Source organism: Ambystoma mexicanum, chromosome 2q, assembly GCF_040938575.1.
Source record: "Ambystoma mexicanum isolate Mex_15411 chromosome 2q, UKY_AmexF1_1, whole genome shotgun sequence".
Taxonomy (NCBI): Eukaryota; Metazoa; Chordata; class Amphibia; order Caudata; family Ambystomatidae; genus Ambystoma; species Ambystoma mexicanum.
In genome coordinates this window covers 196,653,049-196,667,166 of record NC_090924.1, presented here as the reverse complement: position 1 = coordinate 196,667,166, position 14,118 = coordinate 196,653,049, and the positions used below count along the sequence as shown (strand labels likewise).

Here is a 14,118-nt window from a genome sequence, read left to right as displayed (position 1 = left end):
GCAGCGATTTTTTGTACAGGTGACATTTTTGCCGCGATTTTATCACTGCATACCACTCATACACATCTATTGATTTTCCCACTGTCTCTTGAGACCACTGTCACTCCACTTTACCCTCACCTCATCCTCTTCACGCCTCTCTTCTTCCTTCTTCCCAGTCAACGTTGTCCCTCTTCTCTTTCCTAACCATGCTTCTTTTTCCTCCACAATGCCTTGCATGCTCGTCTACCAAATCTCCTAACAACCAACATCCCACAACACATTATCTCATGACCTTTCTTCCCCTTTCCCCACCTTCCTCAGTACCCTACAAGTCATGCTCCTGTCCGCACAGAGTGACACTCCCATATTACCATGCCCTGCCCCTGTCGCTGCTCTCCTTGGTGACCTTCCTCTGTTTCTATCCGATCTGCCCCCTCAGAATTCTCTGCCTCGCGCGAGTCGCTCCCCTCCTCCAACCTTTCATTCAATTGCCATCCTCACCTTATGCTAAATATCCAACCACACCGACACAACTCAAACCCTTAGATCACCCTCCTTAACTGACTTCCTGTATCTCACTAGCACTTGACCAAAGCATGCACCACCTCACCTAACTACACAACAACTTTCATTTCAGAAATATTGTAAGTTATAATCAAATGGGCTCTCTTCTCTGTTGTGATATAATGTAATAAAGGACTTAGCATGTTTATTATTTTTATTTTTTATTATTCTTTATTTGTTTCGTTTCGTAAGAAACTTTCCAAAATATTCATAAAACATATCAAATACATCAAATTTTCCAAATTTTCTAGATTTACATTTCTTTTCAAAACACCATTTATTGTATTTATTGTGCATTTGGTAGGTGCTTATTCAACAAGTTAATTGTATTTCAAAGCGCCCACAGGGCAACATGGAGGGAACATGGGATAGAAAACAATGCACTGGAAGATAAAGACGTAGCTACTAGTTCGTGTGAGCATTCAGAGTGTGCAAGTGCAGGGAGAGGAGAGGGGAAGAGGGTGAGGGGGCAAGTGCTGGAGTGCCCGTACTCGTGAGAGAGCAGCAGGTGTATGTGCCCAGAGTAGGAAGTGCTAGGGAACTTTCATCTGTAAAAAATAAATAAATGGGTAAGTGCAGGTCTACAGTGGCGAATGCCAGTAAGTGCCAAGGCAAGTGCTTTGTGTAGGCAGAGGCTGAAGGCGATTGGGTGTGGGAGGCCAGGGCCCAGAAGGACACAAAAGGGCCATGGTCAACAATCATGGCGATCATGAGATTAGCAGAGGAGTGAAGAAGGGAGGGAGGGGATGAAAAGGAAAGTCTTGAGGGGCTTCTGGCATTTGAGGAGGTCCCGGTCAAGACGAAGAGGAAGTGGGAGGCTGTTCCATAAGAGGCAGCCAGCTGAGGAAAGAGATCGGCCACCGACCCTCTCAGATTAGGAGTCGCAGAAGGCCTCCTAGACTGACCTCGCTGAGCCAAGAGGCCACTCTCACCTGCCACACTGACGAACACTCTTAGATTATGAGTAGCAGAAGGCCTCCTAGACTGACCTCGCTGAGCCAAGAGACCACACTCACCTGCCACACTGACGAACACTCTCAGATTAGGTGTCACAGAAGGCCTCCTAGACGGACCTCACTGGCCAAGAGACCACTCTCACCTGCCACACTGACGCACAGTCTCACATTAGGAGTCGCAGAAGGCCTCCTAGACTGACCTCATTGGGCCAAGAGACCACTCTCACCTGCCACACTGACGAACAGTCTCAGATTAGGAGTCCCAGAAGGCCTCCTAGACTGACCTTGTTGAGCCAAGAGACCACCCTCACCTGCCACACTGACGCACACTCTCAGATTAGGTGTCACAGAAGGTCTCAAAGACAGCCCACCAGGAGACAAGAAGCCATACTCAGCATCCACCCTTGCATGTTGTGTTAATGGTGGGACTGCTCCTCATAACCCCCGAGGGTGAACCGCCCCATGCAAAACATCTTTCCGCCTATCAAGACAGCCGCCACAGTCACGAAGATGGCGGATGTTGCTATTTACAAGTGGCGCCTAACATAGAATATCCACGGTGAATCGTAGTGAATATGCCCAAGTCAGTCTTGGCTGGATATGCGACTGTCAGGGTACACACTGTGATGCTACAGAGCGTATCCCTACACACCTGGACAACCTTTATTCTGTAATTGTTGTAGACAAATGACCAGGCCTTACCTTGAAGCATGCTCCTGTAAGCTGTGTCGGCGATGGCGTAGATATGGGGCGGCATTTCGTGCCTTTTCTTTCCCTTGTACATCTCTATGATCTTCTCAGAGTAGATGGGCAGCATTTTGTAGGGGTTGACCACCACGCAGAAAAGGCCGGAATACGTCTGCAGACAAAAGCAATAGGCTCTAGTACGAACACAAAGGAAGACAGCTCATGTTTAACTAGGGATCACAGCGTGGCACCCTTAAATGACTGAGAGTGACCAGGGGCCACAGCAGAGGCTACAGTTAAATCCCCTGTTTTCAGGTAAAAGCATGGCGTACAGCGTACTACTTCTATATGCCCCCCAGCAATGCTCATTTGCGTCTAATCAAGACAAATTTCCTAGAGAGTGGAACGAAACTATCTTCTGACGCCATGTTGTGGGTGTAAGTAAAATGGCAGCTCGTTTATAATAACTGATTGTAAAACAGTTCACATCCGGCTATAATCATGGGATAATTCATCCTGCAATGATATGAACCGCATGGACAGTGTATCTCAGGACACTCAATTGGAAATTGTCTTTATTTGGAACAGGGGACCGTGTTTCTTGCTTTCAGTGTAATGTAAATAGGCCCTATGATCTTACAGCCATGGTATTTTACTAACAAAAGCGAGAAATAAAACAGAGACGTCATAGGCAAATAGAGAATGTTCTGGAAGGCTGAGGTGCAGGACAGACGGGGAGCTCTTTGCGAGGCCTGTGTGTAGGCAACGTTTTTACATGGTAATCATACATGTCCATGTTCAGTCTGAAGATAATAACCCGTCCCGTGGGTGTGAGGGCGGGAGGGGGAGGTAGGTTGTGGTTGTATCGTGAACTGACCTCCTGTTTCAGCACTCGATGTAACCTGAAGGGGCAGAGCTCACGTGCCCTGCAGGGAGAGATCAAAGCAACACCGTGGAATCATGCGGAAGACAACTCTTCCTGTCTTGCCCTGGACTGGATGTGCCTAGACCCGAAAGCGCGTCACTCACATTCACTTATGCAGGCATCACAACTTCGCTGCCGTTAGGATGTGACATGGATATGCACATTCTCCAAGAGAATGCGCCTTTGCACCGGAATGGCTACAACTGCCCATGCTGCTCTCTGCCAAACCGGTGTCTAGTCAAATGGTCGACAGACAAATGGTCAACAAAATTTGGTCGACAGGTCAAATGATTGAATTTTTTGTTTAGTTATATATATGTTTTTAGGTTTTCGTTTAGGGGAAAAAAGTGTTTTTTAGCAAAAAAAAAGGGAGTTGGGGGGGACCCCCCCAAAAAAAAAAAATGTAAAAAAAACAAAAAAAATTCGATCATTTGAACTGTCAACCTTTTGGTGTCGAGCATTTGTCCTGTCGACCATTTAGATTTGATCATTTGACCTACAACCTGCCAAACCATCACCCACACCCCATCCAGTAGAAATGGTTGGGACTTTAGTGGTAAAATGACAACGCACTTGGGAGGCCATCTTCTAGAGGGCACCTTAGGCAACAAAATGGAGTTGTGAGTGAAATGGGGAAAACCTAAACTAAAAAAGGAATAGGCTATGGCTCGGCAAGGAGATATTCCTTTTCTCTCTTTCCTTTCCCTTCTCTCCCCATGCCATTAGGGCTGCAGTCTGCGTGGGAATTTGTGTTGAGGGATGTCAAGGCATTGGCACATGCCCAAATAATGTTGTCTGTGAGGTTTGTGCATGTGTGCACGGATACCTTGCTCAGGCCTACTGTTTCCTTCCTGGGCTGCATGCATGAATTGTGCCCCTAGACTGCCCGGTCTGGGTTCAGGTTTACAGCATCCACCCGCCATTGTCTCACTCAGCTCAGAGCCCAGACTTTGTGCTCATCTGATCTGGTCCGGGAGAGAAATTAGGTGTTTGCTGCAGTTATTCCCTCATTGTCTGACCCAATTCACAGTTTGTGTGCAGCTGTTCCTCACTGTCAGATCCTGCAGATGTTCGCCTCCTTGCCAGACTAAGGAGAAAGGAGCTGCGTGGCTCCCTAACTCGCTACACGGGGAGCACCTTCTGATCTCTGCTCATTAGGAAATAATGTGGGCCTTCTAGTGAAGGGAATGAAGGAAGTTGGGCGCGTGGTGATCTTGGGCCCTGTGATCTGTACTCTGAGCTTCAGGATCTTCCTAGCCGTGTATCTTCCAAATCCACTAGGAAAGTGTTTGCCTGCAGACTATCCGCTTAGCCTTGCAAAGCAACCACTGGGGCTTTCCTTGTGAACTAAGTGCATAAGTATGTCATATCAGGCAGCCAAATGCATTTTTGTTTCATTTTGCTTTATCTTTACAGAGTTTTGTCACATAGTTTTGTAGTCTACTATTTATTCATTTTGGCTGGGAGGGAGCAAACATAAGCATGCACCACTGTGGCTTTCTGTTTCCTTGCCTTCGTGTAAACTGGATGAGTAGCCCGAGGGGAACTGACCGGCTAGAGCAGGGGTTGGCAACCTTTGGCTCTCCAGATGTTGTGTACAACATTCACTATGCTGGGTAGGATTGATGGGTGTTGTAGTCCAAAACATCTAGAGAGCCAAAGGCTGCACACCCTTTGGGGTAGAGTCTACAAGGGCACAAAGGGAACAAAGTGGTGCATGATCAGGAAAGAAGCATGGCACAAGCCAGCTCCCGGCTCAGTTTGTCCTCAAATAGTGGTTTGGTTTGGTTATGTACGAGCAACATATTTCTGTACAGTGTTAGCCTAACCCTTGGCAGGCCGATCCTCACATCAAAAAAGTGACCATGCCAAGTAACTACAAAAACTCCCACTGCTTCAAGAAATGCCATCTCTCTGATGAATCCGTGCTGAGACATGCTATTATGAAACAGAGAAGAGGCGTGAACTCAGAAGCAGAAATGCACCACTATCAGGGGCGTTGCTAGGAGGGGCTAAGGGGGCTATAGCCCCTGATCTTTTGGTTGTAGCCCCAGATAGAATCTCAGGAGCTACAGCCAAAAGACTAGCTAGCCCCCAGTCCCAACAGTTCCGATATCAGCATAGCCCCGGGTCTTTTCCAGACTTAGCAACTCCCCTGACCACTATGCCAGCAGCGTCTGTGCACTACTGCCCATTCTGTGCTCTCATGGCCGCCGCGTTTCTCTAAACTGGAAACCAGGGCAATGGGTGGAACTTCACGAAGATCAGCAAAGCTCTCACGTTTCCCCTTCCATGCACGAGAAGGCCACCCAGTCCTTGTTTTTGCTCTTTGGATTTTGGGGAGTGTAGTTTTTTATTTCCCATTTGAGATTTAAACATATCAGCAAGGCCCCCGTGAAACCTGGCACTGCTCCCTTAACTGGGCATAACGGGATGTAGCACTGCCATGCTAACTAAACATAAAGGAACCTGACATAGTTATATTGACTGGCCGTGTCTTTGACATACGAGTTTTGCAAGTATCCGGGTATCTTTTAACAACAAACCTGAAAATTGTGTGAGTACCTGGGCTTTCCATGCAAACCCCTGATGTACGATGGGGAAACTGTCGCGGGGTGAAATGAAAGGTCTGATACTCAGGTCTTTCAATGAGCAACTACTAAAGGGATGTCCACTTTAGCCAGGGCAATCAGCCTTACAGTGATAATGGACCATGAGCCAGGTGGAGGAGTGTAACCCAGAGACATAGGCAGTCAAGGGAACAGAAGGGAGTTTTCACAGGGAGTGTACAGTGCAGCCATGACTATAGGGAGTAGGGGAGTGTCGGGATAGGGGCTTCCCCCTTCAAGGAATAGGACCTGGAGCAAGAGCAAACAACGTGCACACACCTGCCATAGGATGGAAATGCCCGCCGGTGGCTCGGCATTGGCTAAAGTGTTCGGTTTTCCCAATGCTTGTTTTTAATCCGTGCAAGTAGAAGTGCACACGTTTTAGCTTCAATGAAATGTCTGCAGCAGGCAGGGGGCCCAGGGAGAGGGAGTACATGCATATAACTGAAGACCATACCCAGTTTCCCTTAGCACGTGCCAGGCAACACCAGCTGCAGACGTGCACTATACACATGGCGATTAACAGAAGAGATCAAAGCATATACAATTGCACATGATTTAAGTCAAAGTCAGTGGGCCTTTCCCGGCGCATGCAACATAGCTGCCAACATGACCCATTCCCGTCTGTAGGTGCTTATCCAGTCCTGGTTTTTTCTTTGCATTCTGGGAGTTGTAGTCCAAGTTATATAATGGGGAAAGTGGAACTGCAAGTATGCATGCAATCAGAGTGTCCTAGCCCTTTCCCGTGTGCAGTACATAAGGCATGTCCACATGCTTTCCTCCATCTCCTAGTTGAGTAGTTGTGAGCCTCCTGGCAATGGATGACAAAAATAATAGATGGTACAAAAAAATGACAACAGTACCCACAATAGGTAAGACGTTAGTTTAAGAGTACTGCTGTCAACTTATCCGCAGAGAGTGGTAAAAAGAGGTTTTTTTCGGTGACTTGAATACTACAGAGGTCCTTTTCATGGGGGCACAAGGTTAATGGAAGGCGTCAACGCCTTGAGTAAGGCTTGTATGCCTTCCATTAACGTCATGCCCCATTTTCATTCATTTGTATGGCAGGGAGGTGGGGCAGAACGCAACTTGCATTTCTGCCACCTCCCTTCCTCTCCACCATACAAATCCTCCATCATTTGCACCCCACCATGCATTTTCCTGCTGGGGCAAATGCCAGGGAATCTTAAGGAGCCTGCCAGATTAATGAACCAGCAAAAACCAGGCGGACCTACTAGGGATCCATTGTAAATGCTGCCTACCATGCTCACATGGCAAGCAGCGTTTACAGTTACAATTAAAATTAAACGCTGCCTGCCATGCGTGCATGGCAGGCAGCATTTACTAATTTGCATGGCAGAGTTCAAATGTGCAGGGCAAAAGGTGGCATGCGCGTGTCTGTATGCCACCTTTTGCCCTACACATTTACACTCTGCTGTGTAAATGACCAAAATTTGGCAGCAGAGAACCGCCTACATGTTTGTCTACACGTAACCAATTTACGGGGAAATCAAAAATGAGGCGCCATAGGTTCCATGAAAGAGCAAAATTGAAGGTGGGTACGTCTCACTACACAGACTACTACTGCATTGCCACTTGCACCAGCATGCCTGATTTGCTGCGTTGGCGCCAGTTGACAGGAGACACTTGGGAGTGCACATCAAGCTTCATGAAAGCTTGTATTGTTGCTTTCCCAAATTATTTCAACTTCTTGTTTTGACCAGAGCCATTCGCGTTTTGATTCTCTGCCAACCCCTGAGTCTCACTCTATGGATTTTTGTTTTTACCTCAAGGACCAAGTGGTAGGAATAAACGCAAAAGATAAAGGATCTACGGGTATTGTATTGTATAGTCGTCATATATATAGCGCTATTTTCCCATTTGTATGATCTCAATGCGCTTTGTGGTAGGAACGCACTGGGAAAACGCTGTAAGAGTTTGCTTTGAGATGCGTGTGTGCATTCTGCCAGGATTAGGATTTAGGAGGGTTGGCCAGGCTCCAGTTAGCAACCCAGAGGACAGGCACGTGGGCAGGTGCTGTCAGTGGGCAAGATAAAGTGCTAGTGCAGGAGACTTGGTGTGTGCCCAGCTCGACCGAATTTGTCGTAGGTTGTCGCTATATACAAATGGGAGCCGTGCCCGCGGCATGCGTCCACAGACGTGGTGCGTTTATACATACCTTAAACTCTGACAGAGTTTATTGGTATGGGAAAAAGTTTCACATGAAAGAAGGTTGTTGAGCTACAGCTCAACTGAACAAGCTTTTCCGCAATGAACCATGAACACCCCGTTTGAAGCTTCGAGGCCAGTGGTCGAAGTGGGCGGGAGCGGTTGGGAGCGGTGCTCCTCTACTTTTTTTTTTTTTTTAGTTAAACCGTTCCAGAATGGTTTCGTTTTAAAATAAAACTGTAGGAAGAATTTGAAACTTGCAATTCAGTGCATTGCACTGCACTTTCACTTACACAGCAGGTGCATGTGTTTGGGGGTTTGGATTGTGCGTGGGGGGGCGTGGTGATGGGGTTTGTGGGGAGCGGGGACAAGCCAGCAGGGAACATAGTTCCACTACTTCTTTTCGTGCACTTCGACCACTGTTTGGGGCTCTAACTCTCTGTAGAGGCCTGACATCCGTCCAGCACATTGTAAGGCAGCAAACTAAGAGATGTAAGCTCTCCCAACAAGGAGCAAGCAGAGGCCATAAAGTGCTCACCCTTCTGAAACCAAGAAAGGAGGTCTGCAGGGCCAAGCAGAGAGTGCTGCCCTTCATGGCAGCGGCGGCGGCAGGCACTTGCTAGTGCCGCTGCCAGCAGAGCTCTACATAAGGACATTCCATACCTTATTTAGATGAATGCCCTAGCCCTGGTGAGGCTCTCATGGTCTGCTTCCCTCTGGGACCAATGACCAGAAGTCCATTGTGCGTCCTGGCTTTTGGCTCCCGGCATCTCAACGCTTCCAAGCTGTTTACCTGCTGGTAAAGCCCAGACCGCCGGGGCCTTACACTTGCCGGGCGTCCCCACTCTTAGAAGACATTTCAGCAATGAAAGGGGCTAGATATAAATGCATGTTGCCAGCCCACCCTATACCAGTAAGGCCAGCTGTGCTGCCTGATGTAGCCATTTTATGAGCTCGCCGCTCGTGGGGCCCTAGGTGACTAGTGTTGACATGCCCTAGAAGTGGTCCATTAAACACCTGGAGCAATGTGGTCCCCGATGTCAGGCTACTTTTTCAAGCAGAAAAAACCCTCTTCCTAATAGGAAATGATCACATGGCCATGTCCAATCGCCTTTCTTCCTTTTTAGTTTTGGCCATCAGGTGGCGCTTTAGTGCCACCTATAGGCCGAAATGTATGCATTGAAGTACAGCTAGATAGAGACGGGATATCAGGAGGGACACAATGTTTGTAGGTGTTGTTTTGTTATTTGCCCACGCAATGACTGCCTATGGGCATGCTAATCCATATGGTCATTCCCACCCACTTCTTGCACCTCCCTGCCCAAAACACAGCATCTTGGGATCTCTTTGAGCTACCTTTATCAATCCTTCAAACCGAAGTGCCTGCCAGGCCTTTTTTCCATGCAGTCTTCTGAGAGCTAATGGTTTAATGAGTGTTGTAAGCATGCTACTGGTGTAATAAAAATGTCTTAACCAGGTCTGCCTTTAGCCACTTGATTTATCAGCAGTATTCATGTCCTTCACTGAAGTCCGGTTAAAAACAAGCATTGGCAAGGCCAACCGATCCGCTTGTATTAATTAGTAGCAGGCATTAGTTAGACACTGCCACCGTATGCCCAGGAAAGTGCACCCTTTTCCAGCAACTACCATTAATAGCCAGTTAGTAGCATTATGGCAATGCCTCAAAAATGTCTTTCCCATGTTTACACAAAAGCCAAAACTATTGCCAGCACTTGTTTATGATGTCAGGATGGGAACATGTACATGTCCAGCTTTTTGATGCTTACAAATGTGGGTGCAATGTGAACATTCTGATGGTGGCCTTCCGTTTTTTCAGGGGTATCCCCTGCACTCTGTCAACTCATCCACCTCTATCAATGCCCTTATCCGGTCTGTACTGGGTTTGGGAATGATATGATAGGTTACTTATAACATGCTTAATACCAAGAGGTTTCTAAGCACGGACCCAGGGATTTAACCTGTGGTGCTCTGTGTTGTCTTGTTTCCAAGGCGAGCAGACGGCCGGCATTGTGACCTCATAGGTTAAGAGTGAAAAAAATTAAATCATATTCTTAAATAGTGATTCATGTCAGAGTAGCCCCTAATTTCTGAATTAATGGGTGTTATCTCTACCCAATGAAGGGGTTCTCAATTTAACATCTGAAGGATGAAGGTATTCAAAGCCGCGACTGGAGACTGACCATGGATTTCTCAGTCCCACACGTGCAGTTTAAAAAAGTGTGCATTTGTAAGATATAAGTAAATGTTTTTACAAGATAGGCCTAAGAAAGCAATTCGCATCACAATGCTGGGAAAATGCCGCCATTATATGCCGAGCCATGCTGTGCTATGAACATTTATTTATGTGTCGTACCAACCAATCACGATACGGAGCTCATTTTCCATCAGCCTGTTACGTAAACGAACGGCGTAAAAGTCGAGATTTTTACGCCAATCCTTCATGTTAAGGCTCATTTTCATTGATTTGTAAGGCAGAGAGGCGGGTATATGCAGGCGCAAATGCTGCGGATTCCTATGGATTCCGCTGGCTTTTTTACACCAGTAAAAAGCAGCGCGACCCCGTTGGGATCTATTGTAAATGTAAAAATCCAATCGTAGATGCCAGGCAGCGTTTACTTATATGCGAGGGTGAGTGCAGTTTTGTACTCCGCCATGCAAATGAGGAAAATTTGGCAGTGGGTACCAGTTTACACAAAAGTGTAAACATACAAGTCCCTGCCACCGATAATCGAGGAAACTCGGATACGAGCTACTACGTGGTATGTGATGTTATTGGAATTTGTACCGCGCACCGCTGATATTTTCATTGTCTCCAGGTGCTTGCGTGGTCTGAAACAGAGAGGTAGGTGGGGCTGGTTAGAAAGGGAGTAGTGGGAACATGCAAGGCTTTGTGCTCCAGTGGTGGTGCGACTAGAACCAGGAGCACCTGGGGGGTGTGGTGGGTGTGTCTGTGTGTGCACGTGTGACCTCTAGGTGAATTGTAAGGTTCTCCCCAGAGTCATATGTTTCCAGGTGGGAGACCTGGGGTTTGTCTGTTTTGGCCGGTGGGCGGGTTTCGGAGTTGATTGGAGAGGTGTGGTGACTATGTTGTGGTGGCTTGAGGGATTTGTTTTAGCCTTTTATGTGCCGGCGCTTTGGCGAGCATGTTTCGAGGGAGTTGGGTGTAAAGTGAGGTTGTTGGTTGGTTAGATTCTTTGTACAGATCTGCTAGACCAAGATTTTTTGAGTTGGAGCCCAAATAAAGGCCGAAAAGAGAAATATTCTGACCTTGGTGTAACTTGGTGGTTTACCATAGAAGGTTTTGTATGTGGGGATAACAGGTTGCCGGTGAGCCAAGTGTGGATTTGGAGCCAGTGTAGCTCCCCGCCCTCGTGGATAGTGTTGGTTTGCTCCTTCTTGGTATATGTGATGACGCGAGCGGGGCTACTTCCTACTTTCTTGTTTAAGAAATCCATTTCCTTTTTTCCATTGACGATTGTCTGTGCCATTGTGCCTATGTACATTTCGAGAATGAATGGCTGACGGCATCTAATCTTGACCAGAGACATTGCTGGGGGCGTGGTGGCTGAGGTGGCTATAGCCCCGGGTCTTTTGGTTCTGCCCCCAGATAGAAGCTCAGGGGCTACAACCAATAGCCTAGCTAGCCCCGGGTCCCGACAATCCTGACATTAGCGCAGCCCCGGATCTTTTCCGGCCTTAGCAACACCCCTGATCTTGACAATCACTCTTTGTACTTATCAAAAGGTGGGATCCAAAGAGTCTGCATTATTGCTGTTCACCTGGACCATGATTGTGCCATTAGTGTATATATTTATTTGTTTCTTTTCGCTGTGTGACTTAACAACAACCAAACAAACCCACATAGTCTCGCCCAACATCACATGGTGGCTACCGACCGAAAAACACACCTACACATAGTGAACCGTGTCACTTAGTGAACCGAAGTTGTCAACAGCACATCACAGCTCTCTCGCTCTTTTTTCCCACTCAGTTCTACTAATTTACCCGCCTCCCTCCTTGCTTTCCAGATCTGCCAGAGCACCAAGAGAGTGAGTGAGTGAGCGAGTGAGTATGTCAATCTGGCACTAGCTTTCAGGTTCTGGGCCGATAGTGGCCTGATCTACTGGCAGATCAGGCCTGCCTGACGGGATCAGTGGGCCCCACCTGCAAACTTGAAGTGTGTTGGTCCGATAATAACGGTGGAGCCGGTATTACCGGCATTTGTTCTGGCATTTTTACGAGACCGGCACACTTGTAATGACTGTCTATGTCCTGTTTTCACCCGTCAACTGATGCAAATATAGGCCTAACAGGATCAATATAAGGATAAATTATCACTTTCCTCCGGTGATGTGGACTACTACAGGACTGCTCTTCTCTCTGGCAGCATCCTGGTTTCCAGCGGGTCTAATCGAAGCGCCCTCCGTTTCGTTCGGTAAAAAAAATACAAATGCAAAACAAAATCGCTGGAAATACATAGAACATTGCCGGGACAAGTATGCTTTTTGGGTTATGATGAATTTCTAAAATGCAGTGTTCACAACTTAGGGGTCCTCTATGCGTCAATGAAATGAGAAGATCAGCAAGACCAGGGGGATTGAGGGGAGCGCTGGGTCTACAATGCCTGTATAATGAGCACCGAAGCATCACAGAAGGCGCGAGCCAGGCTAAAGAAAAGTCCGGACAGGGGAGTGGAACGGGCTGTTCCTTTTCATAGTGGGGTATTTCAAGGTGTGGTTAAGCTTCTGATGGGCTGGGATCTGTGAATCCTCTCTTACAGGACTTGGTCACAATTATTAAATGTTTTGTTTTTAATTCACAAAGCATTCAATGGTGCCCACTGAGCCAACAGCACCAAATGGGGTACAGGGCTCGGTGAATGCATAACTGGGTCCACTGGGGCCTAAGGCTTGAGGCTGTACATGAGCAGTGCATTTGTGTTCTGCAAGCTCTGCAAGCAAGCTCTTCAATCTGAAACATATCATGTGAGTACCCTATTTGGATATGGCTAAGGCAATGGCCGCCGGAACGTAATGGAAATATTCTTTTCTGATCATATTCAGTTGATGAGGGCCAGCTTTCACTGCGGCCTAGATCTCAGGCTCTTTTAGTGCCTGTGTTATAAAATTAAGCAGAATGCCCATGCAAGGTTATAGGTTGGAGTGCAGTCCTTGTACATGTGGACAGACATCTAGGTGGCAATGGCCAACAGACTCTGTCAGAGGGTTGACTAAGTCTTCTCACTCATTGGTTCTAACTTAAATATCAAATGGGGGGGTCATATGCACTGTTGTAAAAAATGAATCCCATGGAAGCAATTACTCAATGAAAGAATGGAGTCTGAGCCCTGAGGGACACCACAGGAGGACGCTCAAACTGAAGATTGAAGCGGGAGTTGGGATGACGACAGGATACGTACTGTGCCTGACAATGGTGAGAAATAATGGTTGTGCTTTGTGACAGTTACTATTGTAATATAGGCAATCAATTTGGAAGCAATGATCGAACAGTCAAAAGCCATCGACAGTTCACGTGAAATTGGCACACAAATTCTGTCCAAAAACGTATCCATACCGAGATTGTCCGCAACTGCCACAGCAACTAAGTGACTCCATTCCTATTCCTTCTCTGGACCCTGATTGCTGAAAGTCCAGGAGATCATGTTCTCCGGTGAAATATTGAAGGTGTTCAATCACTGCTCTCTCACTCAATTTGGTCAAATACAGCAGATTGGAACAAGCTAAAATTCGCTTTGGCATGGACCCTTTTAAATAATAGAGTTAGAGTGCCTCCTTAAACTCCACAGCTACTGTCCCCATGGTCAGAGTAAGTCTCAGGCCTTCCTGAGGATGGCGGACAATGAGGTCGATCAGTGCAATATGTCCTAAAACATTTGCTGGAAAACTATAATTTGTGGATACTCATGGCTTACCCATCAAAACTAAATCCAGGAAATGTTCAAGAGGCACCTGGGATAACTGTTTGAGGGATGAATTGGAGGATTCAAATGGTTGCATTTCTGAGTGCATTAAAAGAGGTGTTGTAGTAAGGGTACTTTCTAAAATGTCTTGGTAAACAGGGTAACATTTCTGATAGAAGCCGTGGTAACTGATTCGCAGCGAGATTTCAATCGTTTAATCATGTTTTATTGGCTTATTGTTAATCTTTTTACTGACCCAGATTAGCTTCTTTTGAGTGGTTTTGA

At 46.9% G+C, this 14,118-nt stretch overlaps 1 protein-coding gene across 3 annotated transcripts in view; it reads right to left on the bottom strand.

The window, feature by feature from the left end:
- The window catches only part of MYH11 (myosin heavy chain 11), a 222,992-nt gene that overhangs the window by 185,730 nt on the left and 23,144 nt on the right, over positions 1-14,118 (bottom strand). For all 3 annotated transcript variants that reach the window (XM_069647117.1, XM_069647118.1, XM_069647119.1), the window contains exon 3: positions 2,205-2,361. In XM_069647117.1, the coding sequence (XP_069503218.1) occupies positions 2,205-2,361 (157 nt within the window). The remainder of the gene's footprint in view (positions 1-2,204; positions 2,362-14,118) is intronic.